Below are 22,488 nucleotides of genomic sequence, written 5' to 3'. Positions count from 1 at the left end.
AGGAGATGCTAGACAGAAAAATCATATTTCTACCTTTTTTCCAGCAGTTGCCGGAGAGTCTGTTACTCTTTTTGCCTGAGGATTTAAATGTTCATGAGTATAATGGACTTGCTTTTTGGAATGCAAGTAAAAATGGGGCAGGATAATCACATTCTTAACTAACAGTAGCTATCCTGCAAACGTTTGTCCCTGGTGTTCCCCAGTGAATAAAGTGCTTCTTGATTTATTAAAGATTTGTATCAGGTGCTGCTTTCTATGTTATGCATCTCTAAAGAGGCAAGCAGGTATTACAATGAGCCCTCTAAAGACTACACCATAGCTTTTTCCTTCTTTTAATATGCTGTATCCTGGATTTTTTGAAGTTGTCATTGGATGCTCAAAACAATTTCAAGCTAAAGAATTACAGGAACTAGATCTTTTTTTGACAGCCACCATTCAGAAGCAGACTAGAAATGATTGTGTTTTCTTACCTAAATATTTTTATTAATAGAAATTGTAGTAATTAAGTGTCTTTTCTGCAAATTTTCCTACCCAAGGAAGAATTTGGAATCAAAAGCAAGTAGTCTTGAGGGAGACGTTCTTTATGGGTTGCTGGAAATGTTGCTGGAAATTCACTGAGTTGATACTACCAGATATGGAGTAACAGCTTGTATAAGAGATTCCTATCCTCTAGCTTACAGATCTCCTTCTAAGTTAACTAAGCACTAAGTTAACGCACTGAGTTAACACACTAAGTTAACTGAGCACTTCATATATTGGATTCTCTCCTTAGTTTCTTCTTTTTTTAAAATAAATTTATCATGCAGTCTTTTCTTAATGACTTCTCAAAACTTTGCCATAATTCCTTTGCCAGGCTTCCTAATCTGACAGGGACTTTGATGAATCCATTTTTTATTTGCTATTTCAGTAGACTAAAAATTCAGACCACACTAAGAAAATTGCTTGGACACCCTCACAGCAGAACATGTGTACAGTGTGTATGCACAGTGGAAGAGAAAAAATGGCTGGTTACGTCTGTAGTAAATGTTTGAAATGTGTATGCACATCAGCATTCTGTACACTGCCTGCATGTGCAGAATTTATTTTTTTCTCCTGCTGTGAACCGAGGGAGAGTTGAGGTGCCTGCACACTTCTGTCCTTGGGCAGGAACACAAGGAGACACTGGGCACACGCTCCACTTCGTGGTATGGTGCCACTAGCAGATCTCAGACCTAGGAGCACTGGTACATGTATGTACAACACACCTCAAAGAGCAGTGGTTTAGTAGACAATGATAAAGATCTATTCTTCAACCATATCCATGAGGCCATCAGAACTTTTCCAGCTGTGTAGTTCTTGAATATAATAAAGGAGATTTAATCTTGAAAGTGCAGGTTGTTTTCAGAATCCTAAAGCTATTTCCTATAAGTGTGTTATTGTTAAAATATAACAGAAGTTTTGTAAACAACTGGAATGCTCGTCAGGGACAAACTGGATGTAATAGAAAGCATGCTGAGTTATGATAATGTGACTCATCCTCAGAATATTGTTCAAACATACTAATTGTGTGTTGCGTTACTAATCACACATCAACCACTGTTTTCTGGACCGCTCCAGTATAGAGCTCTTCTATGCTTACACAGATCTGCTCAAGAAACACATACCCAAGCTTTCTGTCCTCAGATGGACCAGCTGTTGGTTAAGATACAACTAAAAAAAGGGAAACATTATTTAAGGAGTAGATTGCGTAGTGTGGAATCACATGGACCAATAATCATGTAGATTAAAGCCTTCTGGATTATTTAATGTTTAATGTCTGGTTGCTGGTTCTTTGGTTTTGTTTTAATAGATGGCCTAACGAGGTAGCACTGAGCAAGAATGTAGTAACTGTGCCGTTGCCAGATGTTTTTTGTTTGTGCTCTTTTTCTTCCCCTTTAAAAAACCATCCGCCCGTGCGGTGACGTTACACGCGAGACACGAGCTCCCTCTCGTGGAACACTGATTTTTCCCTGCTCAGCATTGTCAGCTGAAAGAAAGGCTGATCCTGGTGGTAGCTGCTCTTGACTCAAGGTGTTGTGAAAGCTGCTTCATGTGTTTCGGAAAGCAAGGAGCAGCAGATGTTCTGATGTGGATCATGGTTTATGAAACCATCCTTTTTTGTTTATGCCCAAGTCCTACTTGGATGCTTTTTGAATTCAGATTCATCATGCCCATAACTCGTCTTTTCTATAGAACATGAGTGTGTTTTCCTCAGAGCTGAGACCTGTACTATGCAAATCATAAGCTTTGAGCATTAAGATGTAAAATACGTGATAAACTATTTGTCTTGGGTAAACATGGAGTCCATAAAAAAAAAGGTTTTCGTATGGGCATGTGACACTGTAGCTGGATAAACTGGAGCATGTGTATTTAGTCAGGAAGGGCAGTAGTGAAGTTACATTAAAAAATATTGAGGCTGCTACAGCCCATCATTTCCTCATTTGGAAAGACTAGAGACTTTGTCCTGGTAAGGCCAAAGGGGACAGGCAAGCTGCTGAATTTGTTTTACTTACCTTTGGAAACAAAAGCAGCTGTAGCACTGCTGACTTGCGCACGAACCAGTGATTAAGGTGATGGCTATTACTGTTGCCAGTGGTTTTTATTGTTTCTTGTTTGACTTGTGGGGAAGCTGAAGCAGGGAACAGCATCCCCAGAGTTTGTTCTGTCTCTTAGTGGTGGAGAAGAAAAGGGAGACAAGGACAGCACCTGTGTCCCTTACTAACAAACAAAAAGCAGCAGTCTGTGTTAACTGAGAGAAGACTGAAAAAATTAGCATGTGATGCACTTTATTCAGGCAGGAGCATTGTAACTTGGCTTGAATTTTCTTTTTCATGTGGCTGAGTTTATAGGTAGACTTTGAGGACTAGGAGAGGCTTCAGTGTTAGCTGTGCATCGTTATAGGAGGTGGTGGTATGTGGCTTTGTAGGGTCAGTGGGATATCTCTCCCCTCAGATATAATTTAGGGTATGGGGATGCCGTGTTCCACTCACAATAGATAATGTTTGAAACAAAGCTGAAATACATAGCAGTGAAATAAGAGTAAAGCACTAATAGTTGACTACTGAACTGGTAGAATCAGATAAAATTCTGTGTTATTCTAATACTGATTAAAAACCTAATTGTATATTCTTGCATATGCAATCAAACCAATTCAAAAGCTAATCCTTTTTATTGTGAAGAATGTTTTGCCTGTTAGAGGAACCGTATTTGGAAGTCATTCCCTTGGTCAAGACAGCAGAGCCCTGCATATTGCTACGTTCAAACTAAACAGGGTTACTTATCCAAAGGTACTTATTAAAGGAACACTGATGTTGTCATCTGGGAAAGATTACAACAGTGGATGTTCTCTCCTGGATTTGATCAGAGTACTGAAATGTGCTGTGAGGAATGTTGGCCACTATTGATACCTGAAGGCCTTTGAAATCCATGATGTAATTCTAATGAATGGCTTTAATCGGAGTTCTGGGGTTTTTTTGTACATCCACACAGAGTCAGTTGTAAGCACGAACCATGTACGTAAGTCTAACTGTTCAGGTGAAATAAAAAGCCTCATTGTTTGGTTCTCTTTGTTCACAGAGTCTGAATTTGAAGTTTTTCATTAAGAAGCTTAGATTAAACTGAACCAGAACTTACTTTGTATTCCAATGGAAAATCTTAAGGACATTTGATTACTTAAGGAAACATTCATATAACTTTAGAAAACTGGTATATTTTAATCTAAAAGAACCTGTAATGACAATCTATGTGTTTTCTATTTTTAGCAAAACTTTTACAGAAAAGGAATTTATGTGGAAGAATGGGAGGGGGCAACTGCAGTTGGAAAAAGACAACTGATAATAGAAAAGGAGTTTCTTCAGTGTTGAATGTTAGTTTATCTTGACTTTGGGGAAAAATGACTCTAAAATAAGTGGAGAAGTAACGAATTCTGTGACTAAACTTGTGGATGGTGGTAGAATTACATCCACCAAATTTTTATTCTGTAAAGACAGTTCATGATCTAGTAAGCAGGACTGAAATTACAGTCAAAATGGGGGTCTTTCAGTCTTTCTTGGGAGTAGATGAGGAATGTTTTAAAAGCAAGATAAAGCCTACTCGGTCATTTCAAGCAAGTTAGGTACTGGAATATCTTAGCTCTTCAGTTTGGTCAGAATACTTTGCTTGCTTTTCTGGACTGCTCTATGAACTGGTAAATATTTTTACTTTAACACAGCAGTGACCATTTTTTCTTTTCTCTTTTCTTTGCAGTGATTCTATTCTGTATGGCAGCCCTAATATTTCCAATAGGATTTTACATCAATGAAGTTGGAGGTCAACCATATAAATTACCCAATAACACAGTGGTTGGGTCCTCGTATGTACTGTTTGTCTTATCCATTTTCTTTACGATAGTGGGACTTCTATTTGCTGGCAAAGTTTGTTTACCTGGCTGATGAATGTCTGAACTGCAGGACTTTATTTTGGAAAAGAGCAAGACATCAGAATTGCATTCTCAGGAGGATGCCTAGATCAGACTATCAAACACTTACTGAGAAGAGGAATGCTTTGACTTGTTCTCACTATGCACTTTGGATGAAAAAAAGGAGAGCCTTTCCCATAACCAAATACAGACAACGTTGACTAATCTCCTGAGCATATTTAATGCAGTCAGGTCTGCACTGTGATAGGAACTAGTGAAGAATGCTTTACACTGAGAAGCATAATGCCCCATGTTACTGTACTGTTCCTGTTTTTAATGTCTAATGATTTGGAAGTCAAAGTATTTATGAACTTTGTGGTAGACCAGAGGGTTGCAGAGGAATTCAAGTGAGGCTGGCCTCGCTGTTTAGGAGATTAGTATTTTACATCTTCCTTCTGATGAGCAAAGCCTTTGGCACCAATGTGGATCAATCTTGCATTACTGCACCAAGAAGCCAATAGATCAAAACATGTTCTCTAAATGTATGTAACAGCAAGAAGACATACATCCCCTCCTCCCCCGTAAGCTCTAGAAAAACACTAAGGAACATTTTAGAGGGGGATTTCTTCCTTATATTTATATAAATATATATATAAATATATATATATTTTGCTGATGCAGTATACAGTGTGTGTGTATGTGTGTGTGTGTATATACACATATATGTGTATATATATGTATATACACACAAATGGTTCCTGGAAAAGAACTCAGAACGCTTTGCTAGCAAAACACTGTGGTGTGCAAAACTAGAACTCAATAGAAAAAAGCCATTTCTCTGAAGGCCACATAGCTGAGAGTCTTCAGTTTACCTCATTCTTTGTAGCAGCCCTTGATTTTAACAGTTTTTGTAATAGGTACAAATGATCCCATGCCTTTCTAGGTGCAATTTTAAGTTAAGCTAAAATTCTTTTTATGGTAATTTATTTGTATATGAGGGTAGAAGGTGAGATCATGTCATACCTTAAAGTTAAAATCCTAATTTTGGGAAACTGACACTATTTAAATTATTAGCAACTGTTGTACAGAAAGTCTCTTTTTCTACTGCATTGTTACATTAGCATTCATACATGTTCAAGCACAGCATTTTACCATAGATAAGCATTTCTCTAGTACATGTAAAATGCAATGTTTAAAGTAATGCAAACACTATTCCACTGCAAAGATGGGTGAACTTATTTTCATTTGAGTATTAATTCATCTTTACAAAAAATGAGCAATATGATTGTTTAAATAATATATGCCTTGTTTACTAAAGTTGTTATTTTAAATGTGGACTTAAGGGCCACCCAAATTTGGGGTAAATATTCCTCACTAAAGGTAGTTTTATTTTTCAACACAAGGATAAACCTTTGAATCCGTAGACGTCATAATTCACTACTCAATCTAACCTTGCAGAAAGTACAATTTAGTCTCCCAGGAAAGCTGCCTGCACGATCAGTATTTATTTTCCAGTTAATACGTGGTTTACCTGAGATTCATTATGAAAACAAAAAAATTGTATGTTTCAAGTGCTGTTTCATTGCGCTTATTAGAACTGCATTGCTAAACAGACATTTTTCTAAAATGTTAGTGAAAGTGTATTTTAGAATGAGGTTGTTAAAATATAATCAGCAGTTTCCAAAATAATCACTTATTACATAAGCTTAAGTGTTTGAAAATAAGACAATTTGCACAATTCTTTTAAACTGTGTGCCATTCAGACCCTAGTGGGTCCTCTTCCTCCTCCACATCTTTCCTCTCCCCCCTCCCAAGGTATTTTAATACAAAAAGGTTATCTGCTGAATTAAGTATTTTTTCTTGTGACATTTTTGAACAAACTTGTCACTGGAATGGTCTATAAGTGACCTTTTTTCCAGTCAGCTCACTCACAAGTAGAAGGGACTGTTTATAGAACACTAAATTTTTCTAAAGTATACTAATGTGTAAATACAGCCAGGCACCTACTTGGAAGTAATGGTTTAAATATTATTTAGTTCCTAATTTAAGCCTTCATCTGCGTGCGTAGTCTGAGGTCCCCAGTGATGTTGGTGGAGATAAAATGCAGGGTTCAGCTGCTGGATGTGTGTCTAAATTTTTGGTGTTACCGCTGCTGTATCCTAAGCTGAAATATTCACTAAAACGTAGATCATAAATTATGTTGAAAAAAAAAAAAATGCTCTTCTTTTTTTCAGAAATGTCACTGTTGTAAATAATTCTAGGAGATTTTTGTAACTGGAGCACAGGTGGGGGGGAGAGTTTCTCAGCTGCTAAGATTTCTCCCCCCCTCCCCCCGCTTACTTATTTCAGTTATAGTAACATCATGCATACAGTGGATTTAGTCTTAGATTAAATGGATCATCATTTAATAAAAAAATATAAACAGTTACCTTGGAGCATACTCAGACTGCGGCTGGCTGGCTGGAAATCTATCTGATCTGCCAGTGCTATTGCTATGAATTATTAAATGATAGCAGAGATTTAACTAGCAGATTGTTTGATTAAATATTTGAGCATTTTAAGTCCAGAAATAGATGCAGCCATGTACATTTAAAAAAACCCCACCCAGTGATTAAAGAGACGGCTGTCAACAGTTGCTTTTAATAAGGTCACTAAGTACTATATAGTACAGTATTAATTTATAGCAGAAAATCATATCTTGTAAACTGTATATAAAACACTGTTTTATGGTGCAATCATTTGTCAAACTTATGTCTGTTACTTTTGTTTTAAAGTTGTGTGCATTCTTTTCATACCTAAGAGCATCACTGTAAAATCTGCTGAAGACTATTTATAGGTTTTATTTGCACAACGTTTTGTTTTAAACTACAGAAAGTTCGTATTGAACATGCCTAAACATCTGTAGACTTTTTCAGTTCATGAAAAGCAAATGTTTCCATATGAATCTTCTCCAAAGGTAATCCCATATTTGTGTTGAGTGTTTACATAAACTTTTCTGATTCTGCCAGCCATTATATTTAACTTTTTGAAGGACAGCTCATTTCATGCTTGACTAGGGATTCTTATTTAGTCTTTTGCTTCAAAATTCCCCAAAAGGTGTGATGTCCCATCATAATGTAATTTGTGCACACTTTGTCATTTATTTGGCTAACAAAATGTAAGATCGGAAACTTAAAATACCTTCAGAAGGAAAACTAGTTTATTTGTCTGTATAAATCTTATCGTTGAGCTCAGCTGAAATAATTGCCTGGAAGCCATTTGTCTCAGACCTGGGGAGGATGTGCTTCCCTGAACACACCAGTCTAACCATTTAACATCGTTTTCCATTGTTAATCTTGCTGGCAAGTGATACCAGTTTCCTGAAGATGCTGGTAGTGTGCAACACCGCCTGAGCCCCGTCCTCTGGCTGAAGTAAAGCCACCAGATTAGGGCCCTCCTGTCATACCTGTGTTTCAGAGCCGTTGTTTAACCACTTCAGAACACAACTGTAGATTACTGTTTGCCCCAACACACACAAAAAAAAATATGAAAGCTGTCCTTTAAACCCTTTGTGAAGGATGAAAATAATGAAGGAGATGGTGTCTGCAAGCGGGTTGTCCTGCCTGGGCGTCGCGTCGCTCTGCGCTCGAGGCCTGACTGTCTGCGTCCCCCGCCCCGGCCTTTACTGAGGATTGTTTTCTAATTGGTTAGAACATTTTTCGATTAATGATTTCCGAACAAATGTTAATACAAACTGTATAAAATGAACATAATTTTCTTCACTTGTATTTTTGTTATTGAGCAAGTTTATCAAAATAAATTGTCTACTAAAGCGACTGGTCCCGGCTGCGCTGACTGGAACCGGCCCCTCCCCTCGCCCGCAGGTGTCTCCTCATCCCCAGCGGGGTCCCCGCGCGCGCCTCCCGCCCACCACCGCCCTCAGGCGGCGGGAAGCGGCGCCGGCTCCTCCCGCGCGCGGCCGCTGGGGCCGGCCCGTCTCCCTCGGCAACGCTGTAACACGGCGGTGCCGCCGCGCCGAGCGGGGCGTGAGGGTGGGCCCCTCCGGGCGTGAGGGTGGGCCCCTCCCGGGCCCCTCCCGGGCCCCTCCGCGCCGAGCGGGGCGTGGGGGTGGGCTGCTCCCGGGCCCCTCCACGCCGCCGGCACCCGGCCCGCACGGGGGAAGGGTCGGGTGAGTGCCGGCAGGTGCCTTCGTCTGACCATGCTGAGGGCGCTTGGGGGATCCCTGTCACTGGCACGGTGACCGCCCGGGCTTTCGGGACGTGCCCAGGCCGGGCGGGTGGGGGGAGGACGGGGAACGGAGGAGCCTTTCCCGTGGTGAGGAGAGTCTCAGCGGACGGGACGGCGCGGGGTCGGTGGAGCTGAGGGGCCTTTCCTCCGTGAGGTGAGGAGAGTCTCAGCGGACGGGACGGTGCAGGATCGGGGGGGCTGAGGGGCCTTTCCCCCATGAGGTGAGGAGAGTCTCGGGGGACGGGACGGCGCAGGGAGAGGGCTGCGCTGCTACGCGCTGGCGAGCGGAAGGGCAGGGGTGGCTGGGGACGGAGTGAGGCGCGGGAGGGTAGCGAAGTGAAAAGCAGGATTTTATGATCGTTTTTGCTCTGGTCTTACTGCGCCTAGACCCGAGGGGCAGCTCGCCTGCACGCCTCCATCTCCGTGTCTCACACCCCGGCTGTCTCCAGCTGCCTGCCCCCTTGCTCCTGCTGCGGCTCACACTCGCCCGTAGAGCTCTGGGTTTTGCTTTGGTTAATCTTTTTTTCTGGTTGAGCTGTGTAGCTAGTCTCCCAGCAGCTATGCATACATATAATTAACTGCATAAAATCCCTTAACAAATAGCTCTTGCAGAATAGTTCCTAAATGTGTTTTCTATAGATGGATGATTGTAACTTTTCTTTGCAGCTGTCTTTTAATTTGCTGTTGTCCCACATGCAATGTCATTATCATATAAGTTGCTGACAATATTAATACCTTTTTTAATAGTGTATATTCCTGAAGATTTAAGCTTTGTACTCTAATACTTTGTCTTTTTACTTTTTTTAACAAGGCTAAGTCTAGTCATGTAATGGATACACACATCAGGAAAATGGCACAGTTGTTGGACAATGATCAGTTTTTGGAAAAAGTTGGGTGAGGATACTGTTACAAAATCTTGTTGGGACTTCAATATAGAGTAAATAACTGTAGCTCATATAAACTATGTACTATGTCCCTTTGAAACATTTATCATGTATCAAATGGAATGTGTAAACAAATGTCAAAGTATAAAACAGTTCCTGCAGAAAAAAACTCGTGAAGACTTCATGACAATACAGGAATATTATGGGTAATGAAGTCATCCCATAAAATTTATTGTCTTCTAGGGTGACCACAAAATCCAGTCTACAGGGTGATCATCCACCATGGCAAGATTTTACTGTGTCTCATCTAGGACCAGATAATGGATTGCTGGTAACACATATCGGCAAGACACAAGATCTGCTGGTAGGCGAGTTTTCCTGCTAAATGGAGCAACTAGAAAAGTAACACATACCCACTATAAATACAGAGTGGGGAATAAATAAGCTGATAGACAACTGATATGTTTCCTTACATATATTTGCATATACACACAGATGATTTGATAGATATAATCGCTAAAGTAATGAAACTACATACAGTTTCTCTGCAGAGATGAATTAGTGTGTGAAAAAATCAGGCAAAACAATAAAGGTAGATCAACTGTTGATACTGCATTTTTCTTCAGAAAAGCAGAAGACAATATATACTCCTTCAAACTCTGTGAGGCAGGTTTTGGAGATGCTTAATTTTTCTTCTTCCCTGGTAAATCACTGGGGTATTTCTTTTAATTCTTTTACTAAACTGTCCTATTTCTTGTCTTCCTTCCTGTCTCCTCCAAACTAAGCTCTCCTTCCCCTTCCTTTAGCTCACAATCTGGGGGTATTCTGAAAGCTTCTTTTCCTTTGCATCCCACATCCAAAAGGGCATGCCAGTACCTAAAATTATGTTGTTCTTGGATATGCACTGCCTACCAGCAGCTATCCTTAGGACTTACATTTTTGTCACATTTGAACGGCACATTTCATTTCTCATACTGCATTTAATTTTTTCTTATTTGATTTATAGAGAGTACAAATGAAGGAAATACAGTCTAAAAAGATGCAAACCACCGAAGAATGGCTAAGAAACTACAGTTTAGAATCCTTGCAATTAACATTAGAGCATCTGGTAAATGAAGGCAATACTATTCTGTAAGTACAACGCTGCCTTTTCTTTAGTCAATCCTAATTTGTGTGCAGCGCTGATGTTAATTGTGCGTAGTGTTCCAGGAATTCAAGAGATGGTGTTGAGGAGATAGAGTTTACAGAAGAGACTGTTACTGATTTTGAGTCCAGACTTTCTGAGTAAGTATCCATCTTGTTTATGAATTTGATGCATTAGTGATTCTATATCCCCATCCCCCATGATTACAGGTACTGCCTTAAATCTTAATTTGTTATCTCTGGGAACTTCAGAGTATCTCAGCATTAAATCCTTTCTGCTGAGATTTAGGGTAGGTGATAATTACATGTCACTACAGCTGAGGTTTTTTATTTTTTTTAATGAAGATGCTTATCAACCAGGTTTTGAACTGAAGCAGTTAGCTCATTTTAGAAAGGCAGCTAGTGAATGGTTGGGTTTTCACAGGTAATACTGTGTATTTGTGGGTTCTGTTTACTGTACCTTGGATTAGTTTCAAGTCATGGATCTAGTCACGATATGTGGAAGTTAAGAATTTTCTAAGTGAATTTTAAATTTATAAAATCAAGTAAACTTAAATTGAGGAAAACATTTAATGGCTAGGTTCAATAAGCTGTAGAGTAATCATAATGTTTTTGCTGGTCTTCACAATACTTGTCAGACTGTTCCTAGGAGTGCCACTACTTCAGCATACCTCACTGTGTCAGTCATGAAGATCCAGAATCTTCAGAAGGTCCACCTTCAGTACTTGGGCCCTGCGTCATCTAAGCAAAGCGTCTGCAAATCTGGTTTAAAAAAGAAGTAGCTTTTGTGTTTTGAAAAAGTAAAAAGTTTTCCCCCCTTTGAAATGTTGATTTAAACTTTCTGTTCACCAAATTGTAAAAACTGTGCACATGGTATTAAAAATAAGTTTGTTGAAGTAAACCAATTTTGGAGGACAGCAAGCACTTTGTTTTACCTCAGGTTATACCTGTTTTGAAATGAAATAGTTGAAAGTTGTGCTGCACTTAGTCCAGCACTACAGTGAGTGTGCTGCCTTTCAAGCACAAGGTTATATTTCATGAGTGTCTTAAGCTATAGTGCAGTTTGTAGTAAATACATCTCCTGACAATAACTTCTGGGTAATGAACTAAACTCAGTTTTGCCTGAGCTTCTGTTGTTCAGACATACACATGGTGAATACCCCTCTCCTATCTCTGAACAGAATAAGCCAGCAACTGATTAGAAAACATTTCAGTGATCCAGTTTTTCGGACGGCTACATATCTCATCAGTCAAACAGCTTTAGGGGAAGAAGTATTTAAATGGTTAGCCCTGCAACCATCAGTTGTATGAGAACACTGAAAACAGTATTTTTAAGAGGTGATTTTGCATCTGTGAGAAAAAGGATGTGATGAAGACAAATGGTTGAATTTTACATTGATACACAATGCAAGAGAATGCCTTAGCTAAATGTGTGCTATGCCTTTTGTCAGAGTGATTGAACTTTATCAGCAGCGAATTCAGTGGCTGTTGCAGGACAGCAGAAAGGTAACTTTAACTTTGCAGTATATTTTTAGAATGGAACTGTATATGGCGTTGAAGAATAAATTAACTTTTGAATACTAGTGAAAAGTGGCTTCCAGAAAGCTTATGTATTTTCATTATTTACTGTGAGTTACACATCATGTGCAGTGATACTTATCTTGACAATGGATTGTTTTTCTTGATCTTTCATTGGTATGCAGTTTTCTGTTTTCTAGAGCTAGTCTTTTTCTTTCTCTTAGCAATCTTAATCATCAGGACCTCTCAGCGCGATTTAAATGGGAGCAGACAATGCTGAGCTTAACCTGTTTGGAGTGGAGCTGTCTTGTAGTCCATTGTGCCCTCTCTTGCACAGCTGGTTAATCACTTACTGTGCCTAGCAGTGCTAATGCTCAGGAATGGGAAAGGGACATAGCTACCTCTCGAACTGGACAGAGAAAGAAGCAGCATTCCAAAACTTAGCTTCCACTAAGTTGCTTGATTTAACCTGAACAAGATGGTGTAGACAAAGTTATTTTTTATCATCTCAAATAATGAATAGATTGTCTTGGGATGGAGCGAATACGACTCACTGCTAAGGATAAACTGGGAGCCAGTAGTCCTATCTTTTTTTTTTTTTCCCCCTTGGCTTTGTCACTGTGTCATCTTTATGCTAAAAAGCTTAAAGTGAAAATAAATATCTAATATTTGATTTTAAAATGGTATTGCACAGAATAAACAGTAACATTTTTAAACTTTAGATAAGCTTAGTATTTACAGTGACTTTTCTCTTTTAAGGTGTTTGGCCTTATAAAAGGAACCAAAGTTGGACTTGTGGTTGATGTGTCTGATATGAGTTGCGGACCTAGACTACTGGATTTTCAGAAGGACCTTTTGGTAAGTAATAATAAAGCAGGCTTTGGCAATTATACTAATCAAGCTTTTGTATAACTACAAGCCAGGAATTCAGTAGAAAAACATCTGCTTAAATTCATAATATACAATACAATGGAAGTTTTCTGTTGTAGAAAAGTATGTTTTAAATATCTTTGAAAGTGTAGTCTTTGTTAATGTCTAGATCCAAACTCCAGTATGTACCATAATAATACTTTTCATATTAATGTTTAGAAGTTTCTCAATTCTTGTACCAGCATTCTCTATGGAATAAACTTGCCGAACAGAAACAGCTGTAAGAGCTAGAACCAAGTTCTGCATAGAGCTATTTATAGTTTCCTTATGCCTTTATGTTTTGTCACAAAGCACACTTCACAATTTCAGTTAGAACCTTGGTGAGTTAATCACTTCCTGAAGTCCCAAAAGAATCTTCTCCTTTGTTGTGCTCTTTATTTTTATAAAACTTTTGTGGTAAGGAAGGAAGATACAATGTGGCTGTTTTACTGTCTAACTTTGAAACTTTGTACAATTTCATTTCCTACATTCAGGAATTATTTAAATTTTATTTTTATTACCTGCATTTTTCATTTGTGCATTTTAAATAAAACTACTTCAAGAAAACTCGAATTCCACATAGTCTGGTTGGCCTAGCCTTAATACCTGAGCTATTGTTTAGCCCTATCCATGAATATGTATTAAAGATTTTTTTAGTAATTGCTTGATGGGTGAATATGCCCATTCTAGATCAGTGTGTTGTTTCATGCGCTCGTCAACTGAAGAAAAAAATTGATACCAGTACAACAAATATTCCCTGCCTCCTGCCCCCTTAACAAATCGGCTGGTTTGGTTAGGTTTGCAGGTTCTGTCTCTGTACTCCTTACCAAATATTTGAATCTGTATGACTTTTTCTTGGAAGCTTTTCTCTGTGGTAGCTGAAAATATTGCTGTCAGCTGTTTTTAGGAAATTACTATTTTTATTCCTTTACATAATAACCCTACTAGAAGCAGCATTGATAGTAATGCATTAATAATTTTTTTTTTATTAGTGCTTAATAGATGAACAGCTATGTTATAAGAAGCAATTGTACTGCCTCTCATTCAGTACAGAAATTTCACCTCTGTGGGAGAATCCAAAACCCATCAATGTTCACGTGTAAGTAAGTTCATTTCTCTGAAAAATAAAGCTGTTTCAAGGAAGGTCTCCATTTGATTAGAGCGATCTCTTGTAGATAATAAATAGTGTTTTTCATCTTGTGCCTGCAGTGATTTGTAAAAGGGGAAAAAAGCAATTAAGTGCAGTCAGTGATTTCAAGCTGGTTGTTCATGCATAAAATATCTTAGCAGCTCCTGTGGTTTGTAGTAATCTTCATGATCTATCTTATTTAGCGCCTGTATGTTGAGTGTACATGTTCCTTTTTTTTTCCCCCTAGGCTACATGAAGCAAGACAGTGGATACAACAGCTGGAGCCTGGTCGAGGCTGCAATTTGCTGAAAGCCTTAAAACATGTCCTTAAGATGAAAGAACTGAATTCTCTGGTTCTTATTGTAGGAAGCTGGTAAATTCGTTATCTGTTCTAACAACCAGCTTTAACTTGGACACAGAATTGGTACAAGAATCTGAACTTGATACAAAAATAAATAGAAAATTTAAGATCCAAGTTTTATGTATTTTTAGTTCATACCACTGAATTCCTTTGTTTCTTCCCTTTTTTACTATTTATAAATCTTCTCTTTTCTGATATGAAGCTACATTTTTCCTTTGCAGATCAGTTATTGCAGTAATCCATTGAGAGTCTGCTAGCTCTAATGTTACATCAATAAAAATCCTTCAGCATCATTAAGGATGTCACTGAAAGGGCCCATACCTCTGGGAACATTAGATGATGAGCTAGATTTTGCTGTAAAATAGCATTAAGCATTCAAAGATAGTCTTCTCTCTGTGATCTTGGTGCTGATGGAGAACTTAAAATGTCTGATTAAATAAATGAAACCAGGCTGAGATAAGATAAATTATGGACTTAAATTCCGCAGTTCTACTGTCACAATTTGAAAACTTGCAGTACTAGAGTCAGGATTACAAGAAAAAGACTACAGTAAGGATTCTGGGAGTGTTACCATACTCCTAATTTATTCATTGTATTTATTTTAAATGTGCAAAAAAGGAATGGTGTAAGCTTGGCAAGCTTTATGTTTAGGGTGATTGAGATTACATTTCAGCTAACTTACTGAACACACAGTGTTCGGTTAAAAGGTTCCAAGTTTTGCTTAGGTCTGCTTTGAACAGAAAGCAAAAGTTTTTAGTATGTGCAGGTGAAAACTTCCTTAATTTCTATCCCTGACAGAAGTGTAGCTGGAAGAAAAGGTTTTTACTGTCCAAACTCAGGGAATGAAAGCTGTGGAGGTCGCTAAGTTCTAAACACAAAGCAAAGTTTTACCTTCTTTGGTGCCTTTGGAAGACAATGAACATCCGTACATACAGTTGAAGATTTGAGTTGAAAACTTTTCTGTTGCAGCTTGTCACAGGGGGCAAAACCACAGTTCCTGATTTTTAGCTTCCAGGGCTAGCAAGGAATAATTTAGAACATTTCATCTACAAGCTGTCATGAACTGGAATAGAATCTTGGTGCTTTTATTATCATTCAGGTTTTCAGGACAGAATCAAACCCCAGTAGTGGTACCTCAGTTACTGTTGAAAGAGGGAGAGGAGGTCAAGTTATGCTAAATGACTGGATTACATTCCCATGATTTGTTATTTCTTTCCCACTTAGTTTTCTTCCCTATCTTCTTCAGTATGTTTTTTTTTCCCCATTTGATTACTGCCACTGTTAATATCTTTTCTTCCTTATGTATTTATTTATATCAGCCCTGATCAGTCTTTGGAAATACTGTCTGACTCTGCTCAGCAGTATATGCTGGGGAGAAAACTGCAGATTCATGCTGTTACATATGATTGCAGCAATCCTGCTTCTCTTGTAAGTAATTGTGTTAACACTTACTTCCTTAAGTGTCCTGTCATTTGTTTCCTATTCAGCTGCAATGTCTTCTCTCATAAACTTGGGAAGCTAACTTACTCATTAAAAAGTTCTTGATCTAGAGTTGTATTTTCTTTAGAGCAGATTTGCACATATGAAAAAATTTGTTTGGAGCATTCATCTTGGTTCATACCAAAGCCAAAAGTGGCAACCAAGTGGTGTTGACAGGCTTGGCAGCTGAAGGGAAGAAATTAGTTCCAGATAATCATCCTGTGTGTTTAGAGAAGACTTTGGAGCTAAGAGCTCTTTGGCAGGTGAAAGCAGAAAAATAGGGGACTTCAGGGAGGCAATATTGCAGTAAGGACAAGTGGGTAGGGAGAGGGATCATAGGAGAAAGGCAGGGATTTGGGAGTGAGATCATTTGAGTATGGCAGTCTCTGGGATAGGAATATTTTTGTATGGAATAGGATCAGTGCAAGACCTAGCAGCCTTGCTCAAATTACAGTGTTGATCATGAGCAATGGTTTGGATGTTAGCAGTGACTGCCTGAAGGAAGAGGAGGACAGAAGGATAAGCAGTTACTTTTGATTAGCTTCTGCATAGAAACTTGTTTTTAGGCGTTGATTGCTTGTTTAAGCTTGTCCCTAAGGCATGTAGTGACGTAAGTGGCAGGGAGGACATGGTTGAAATCCTGGTTTGAAGAGAAGATTGGATGCAGTAAGGGTATTGCAGTTGTGGGGAAAAGGATTGCAGTGGTAGATGGTAGGAGAGAAAGAGATGGGAGAGGTGAAAAAAGCAGCAAAGGATTTAAGAGGTAACTGTGGGCAGGGGAAGGATAGCCTAATATTTATACTTGTAGACTTCAGTGATGCGCCTTTGATCTGACTAGCACGAGCCTGCCTTCAAAGGAAGAGAAAATGACTGGCATTTTAACACAAGGTGAATGAACTTGACCCTTATTGCCTATTTTGTAAATTTCTTTACCAAGTTAGGTTTTCAGCCATATTAAAATAAGACTGGTAAGAAAACGATGGAAACATAATTACTTTGGCTTTCTCACTACAGCTACCTCAGAGATTCTTTCTCTGTCTCTAATTGAGAACTGAATACCAACAACCCATGTTATCAAAAGAGACTACCAAATCAAATTAACTATTTTTCTTCCTATTTATATATGTAGACAGTTCTAAAGAACCTTGCAGAAGCTGTAAGAGGCCGTTATCATTGCTACTCTTCAAAGGGAGAGGTAGGTGACAGCTAGAGAGGCAACGCATTTTTCTCTCTTTTTGATAATTCTTCACTTTTAGAAGGTAAACTAATTTTCATCTGAGTAGACATCTATAGCAAGACCTGGTGCTGAAAGTCTCCGTCATAGAAGTGCTGAGGATGTGGTCAATAAACCTGTGCTTAGTTCTTTCTGCAAATGAAAATGCTTTCCTAAAAACGCAATAAATTTTGGAGATATTGTTCACTGACTTAAAGCTGATGAATAGGATGAAAGCAGTGGCTTATTGTAGACTGATTCAAAATAATAAAATAATACCTTGTTTATAAAATGATGAATAACTTATATGCAGTGCATTAGATACATTTACACTCAATTCTGCTATGCCAGGCAGTCTTGTATAGAGGTATGCACATCAAAGTAAGAAAGCTATGTTTGTTTGGTATTTGCATAGTAGTTAACTTATTTTTCCCCCTTTGTTTTTATCTGTACAGAATTTTGATAGCAGTGATGTTCATCTGCTACTTCAGGAATCCCGGAAGGCTAAGGATCTACTCAAGAGCATCAAACAGACTTTTCAGAGAAGAATTAGTGGCTCACTTATTAGTAGAATAGCAGATGTATGTATCTTTTTATTTTCAGATGTACTTTGAAGTATCAGGGGTAGAAGTTTTTAGTGTTCGCAATATGAAAAAAAAAATTATATGATTAATCAGGTATTTTGACAAGTGAACTTTGAATATTATGTATTGGCCATCCATTGTAAGAGCAAATTAAGGCCAGAACCAGTAAAGGGGACATTTTGCTAGATATTCTCCAAAATGCAGCAAGTTTTATAAACCAACCAAAATGCAATGAAAAGAACATTGTACCATGATCATAATGGAAATCTAAGAGAATCGCTAGCCTAACTGTATGCACGATCATTTAAATGAAGTTCCAACAGTCCTTTAATTAAAAAGATACGTACTCCTACCTGATTAAGGTGGACACTTAAATCAGTTGCAAAATTGTAAGGGCTTGTCTAGATCCATTACTAGTGTTAAAGTTAGGAAGCTACAGTCTGTCTGTTAAACATCTGTCTCTGTGTTGGTCCTATCTTATTGGCACCAGTTGTTCTGTAACAATTGTCTTGGTAATGTTTCTATTTTCATGCCTTATTTGACCAACATACCAGAGGTTCTTATCTTGTTTGTCTTTTCTCCAATAAAGTAACTTCTAAGTGCTCTTGATGAAATATAGATGAGGACGAAAAAGAATCTCCTGTGATTTTTCTTTTTTCTATGGAGTGTTTGGATAATTTCTAGTTCTGCTTTGATCTGGTAGAGAGATTATTTACTCATGTCTGTCTTTCACCTTGTGCAGATAGTCTTAAGTGGAAATATGCATCTCTCTCTTGCCTTATTCTTATCTCTACTTTCTAGAGGCCTGGAAGTTTAGAAAGTGGCTGAATTCACCTATGGTTGCTAAACATTAATGCCAAAAATTTGGCAGCACTGTTTTACAAATCTGTGAGGAATTTTTTTGTTAACAAAATAGTCTGTTCTCTGTCACAACTACTGTAGGCAGTTGTGTGAGGTGGACAAATCTGATCTGAAAGAGGGACTGAAAATTTCCATTGGGTATCCTTGCGTATCTGGTCATCTGACCTGAGACATTCTAGACAGGAGGCAAACTGGTCATTTGTGAATAGTATTTCTAATTCTGGTTCCTCTCATCCTCCCTATTCTGTATATATAGAATTCTTTCATCTCTCTTGCAACCTCGTAATTACTAAGGACCATATAGACTACATATGGAGCAGAAGTCACCCTGAAATGACTTAGAAGGTCCTATATCCCCAAATAAAAGCATGTCATTTCAGAAACTTACTAGTCAAACCTTCTGTATGAAAAAACATCTCCACAAACTTCTGTCCATTCATAAAACAAAGGTAGCTTGCCCCTTTTTGAAATAAAGGAATTCTAGTGCCCCATAGGAGTTTTTGTTGACTTGTTTCCATTGGTGTGAATGAAGGTAGAATGTGGTTCACTTGACTCAGAGCAGGTAGAAAATGGAGCAGTCGAGATTTGATCTATGTGTAACGAAGATCCTTTTCCTACTTACTTTTCTTAGAGAAATGATTGGCTGTTTTCATGCCAGTATGTATGACCATGGTGTTTTAATTTTCCTGTGGGTTTTTCCATTGTGGCAAAACACAGTGAAGTTAATGGAACATTGTCCCTCAAACCCCATTTTTAGGAGGACCAACGATAGCTATTTTCAAAGTATTTTGCTTGTTGAAATCCCAGCACTTTGGTGAACATAAGTAAAACTAATACTGCATGCTGGATATTTTGGATTGAGGGTAAAAAATATTATGCTAGAACTTGCAAGAGTTTTTCTTAAAATCTGTTTTAGGTTTCCACAGAATTTGCAAATACAGCACCTTCCAACTTTTTACCAAAGCCTCCAAAGCACGAAGGACCATTAGTTATTCAAACACCATGCGTCCTGGCCAAAACCTCAACAGACTGGTTAAAGACAAATGGGTTGAAAGGTAGCACAGAAAGAAAAGCTTAACAGGTATGAAACATGAATAAAGACAGAGCATGTGTTTTATTTAATTTCTTTGTTCCTTGCTATAGCTAAAAAGTTAAACCTTTATCAAGTTTTGGCTCCTCATGCCTTCTCTCCTGTGGAAGAATTTGTACCTATTCTTAAAAAAACAGTATCATCAACTCTACATGAGGTAAGTTATAAGGACCCTTTCTTTTTCCTGTTGGGTGTTTTTTTTCTTTCTATTGCTACATTTTTCTAATTAAAATCAGTACTTTATAAGTTAGTGAAGTTCTACAGGCTTTAACTAAAATTTGAGTCGTAGATTCAAATCAGATACTTATGCCACTCTTAAGAATGATTCAGGAAGGAATTCCATGTTAGTGGAGTTTATATAGGCTTCTGTAAACACATAAATGTATTATTTATCCTTCTAGAAAGCAATGATGCAGTTTGAATGGTATGATGGAACTGTGAAAAATATCCACGTTGACCTGCCAGTATTATACAACTATCAGGTGAGTTGTCTATAATGATGTGGCCTTGTCAGGGCTAGATCACCATCTAATTATTCCACATTAATTGTCCTGTTACATAAGTACTGCAGGGATTCATGTGCAGACAGCTGTCCATGGAAGTCTGCAGTGATCTGGTCAGACTTGGGACCCAGATTCTTATGGCAGTGAGGAAGGAGGCTAAGTAAGAGAAAGAGTCCATCAGTGCTGCTCATAAATACAGCAGTGTGCATTTTGCAATCTATGTGTAAGAATGTATTTACATTATTTTACCTGTGTATGTATGAATCCTTTAGCCTGTACATTGAAAGGATACAACACAATAGAGTACTCCTGCTTGCTTTAACAGAATTGTCCCATTTCATCTTGGTTTAACCATTTAAAAAAAAAAAAATTTAATTTTGTTTCATTTCTTTGAAAGTCACATAAGTTTTATGAAGAGGAGTGTCTAATTGTTACTGGCTAGGCCAGGAAAGACTCAAGGCATAGCAGGAACATTCTAGGAAGTAGTGTAGGAGCAAGCTTGGATGATTGTTGCATGACTGGAAAGATGTTGTGTGATATGAAAGTATGTGCAAAGGCACATAACAGAGCAGCAGACCAGAGCCTCTTCCTGTCATAGCAACATAGTCCCTCAGATGTGTAGGAAAGAGAGTCAAGGCAAGGGATTATTTTGAGATAAAAGTTTGATCTTAAACTATCAAATAATTCAGAAGATTGGTTGAATAAGGGATTAAAAAATTATACTGTGACATGAGTTTCTTTGGTAGGTGAGCTTCTCTCAACTCCATAAATGGATGGATGGAGATGGGGAGAATGGTGAATTAAGGGGAATGATGAAAAACGACACAGTATTCCAGATCAGTGATGTTGATTTCGGGGGGGAGGGGAAGGTGGCAGAAGCATATGAAAGTCTGCGTTATGAAGAAAGCCACAGGAATAAAGTTAGGTTGCCTTGATCATGATCTTGCATTAGTCTGTATTCTCTGTTTGGATAATGTGTACATACATGTGAGTTTTTCTCCTGCGTAGTTTGGGGTGGATCCTACAGCATCCAGCACCCGCTCTCCTTCTGTCTGAAATCCTGCTATAATACCTTAAGACCAGTAATGTAGTACAGTCCATATGGACAGTCCAGTAGGATTTGGAGATACAGTTTATATTCTGAATTCAGCATCTGATCTGTACTTTCAGAGACATCACATGAGCCTTTTCATTGTGAATCCTTCACCTTTTCCGCATGGGAAGTAGCTAGTAGTCTCCATTGTAAAATGATGAGATCCAAATCTAATAAGTTCTACGTGGCTGCCAAATGGTAATATTCTGCAGATGGTCACATCAGAAGTAATTCACTCTGAAGTTACTCTTTTACCAAGAGTAGCATTTTAGCCTTGACAATGTTCCTACAACACTCTTCCCATGCATTTAGACAGAATATATTTTTGCTAATGTGAATGTCAAGGACAAATGATTTCGATGTGTTTTCAGCATAACCAACCTTTTTTAAGAGTCAGAAAGCAGAAATTATTTCTGTTTGCCTTATAGAAGGTTGTCATACTTCTGCTTTACTCTAAAGTGTCAGTAGAAGCTGGATATTTGTATTTCATGTTTTAGGATATGCTCAACTGTTCTTTATACTTAATGTGAATTCTGAAAATTGTGCCAGCATAGTGCTGCAAACCACATTCTCCTAAATTATTCTAGTTTATCCCCTTCATCTTACAGCTTGCATGGAGGTTTGGGGTTTTTTTTCTCTTTCTTCTTCCAAAGTGAGTGTGGTATGAGGAAACTACACTCTTCAGGCTTAGCTGGGCATGTGTGGACAGTGGATGCTGCAGCTTTGGTTTTGCAGCTTTATGTGCAAGGCGAAGTACTGTGGAGGGATTTGAGTCCTGGGAAAAACAAGAGGATTGTGTCATTGTGCAACCTGGTATGATGAGCAGAGGTACCCAGTGCTTTCTGATCTAGAGCTCCACATTCTACACTAGGGGCAAGACAAGAACTGCTCTCATCCCAGGGCAAAAAGTAGCAATGACGAAATGTAAGCTTTTAAGCCGTGTTGCTGTTAGTTTCCCACTAATTTCCTGCTAACTATTTTTATGAAAGGGTTCAAGGGTTGAGCACACCCTGTTATGTAGGCTCAGAAAGCTGCCTAGAGTTCAGAAAAAAAGTTGGTTTGTCCAATGATACCGACTGC

General features: G+C 38.4%; 2 protein-coding genes across 2 annotated transcripts in view; both read left to right on the top strand.

The window, feature by feature from the left end:
- Window positions 1–4,806, top strand: part of MOSMO (modulator of smoothened) — a 30,254-nt gene extending 25,448 nt beyond the window's left edge. Inside the window, exon 3 of the mRNA XM_050906277.1 lies at window positions 4,264–4,806. Coding sequence (XP_050762234.1) covers window positions 4,264–4,448 — 185 coding nt within the window. The 3' untranslated portion in view covers window positions 4,449–4,806. The remainder of the gene's footprint in view (window positions 1–4,263) is intronic.
- Window positions 4,807–9,470: 4,664 nt separating this feature from the next.
- VWA3A (von Willebrand factor A domain containing 3A) overlaps window positions 9,471–22,488 on the top strand; it is a 34,606-nt gene continuing 21,588 nt past the window's right edge. Inside the window, exons 1-14 of the mRNA XM_050906005.1 lie at window positions 9,471–9,535; window positions 9,769–9,889; window positions 10,532–10,633; window positions 10,727–10,809; window positions 12,120–12,174; window positions 12,946–13,044; window positions 14,088–14,194; window positions 14,472–14,597; window positions 15,905–16,013; window positions 17,194–17,259; window positions 17,733–17,858; window positions 19,639–19,777; window positions 19,866–19,969; window positions 20,214–20,294. Of these exons, the coding sequence (XP_050761962.1) occupies window positions 9,471–9,535; window positions 9,769–9,889; window positions 10,532–10,633; window positions 10,727–10,809; window positions 12,120–12,174; window positions 12,946–13,044; window positions 14,088–14,194; window positions 14,472–14,597; window positions 15,905–16,013; window positions 17,194–17,259; window positions 17,733–17,858; window positions 19,639–19,777; window positions 19,866–19,969; window positions 20,214–20,294 (1,383 nt within the window). The remainder of the gene's footprint in view (window positions 9,536–9,768; window positions 9,890–10,531; window positions 10,634–10,726; window positions 10,810–12,119; window positions 12,175–12,945; window positions 13,045–14,087; window positions 14,195–14,471; window positions 14,598–15,904; window positions 16,014–17,193; window positions 17,260–17,732; window positions 17,859–19,638; window positions 19,778–19,865; window positions 19,970–20,213; window positions 20,295–22,488) is intronic.

This window comes from Gymnogyps californianus, chromosome 15, assembly GCF_018139145.2.
Source record: "Gymnogyps californianus isolate 813 chromosome 15, ASM1813914v2, whole genome shotgun sequence".
Classification (NCBI taxonomy): Eukaryota; Metazoa; Chordata; class Aves; order Accipitriformes; family Cathartidae; genus Gymnogyps; species Gymnogyps californianus.
Note: the sequence above shows the minus strand (reverse complement) of the source record. Positions and strands in the feature narration are given on the sequence as shown.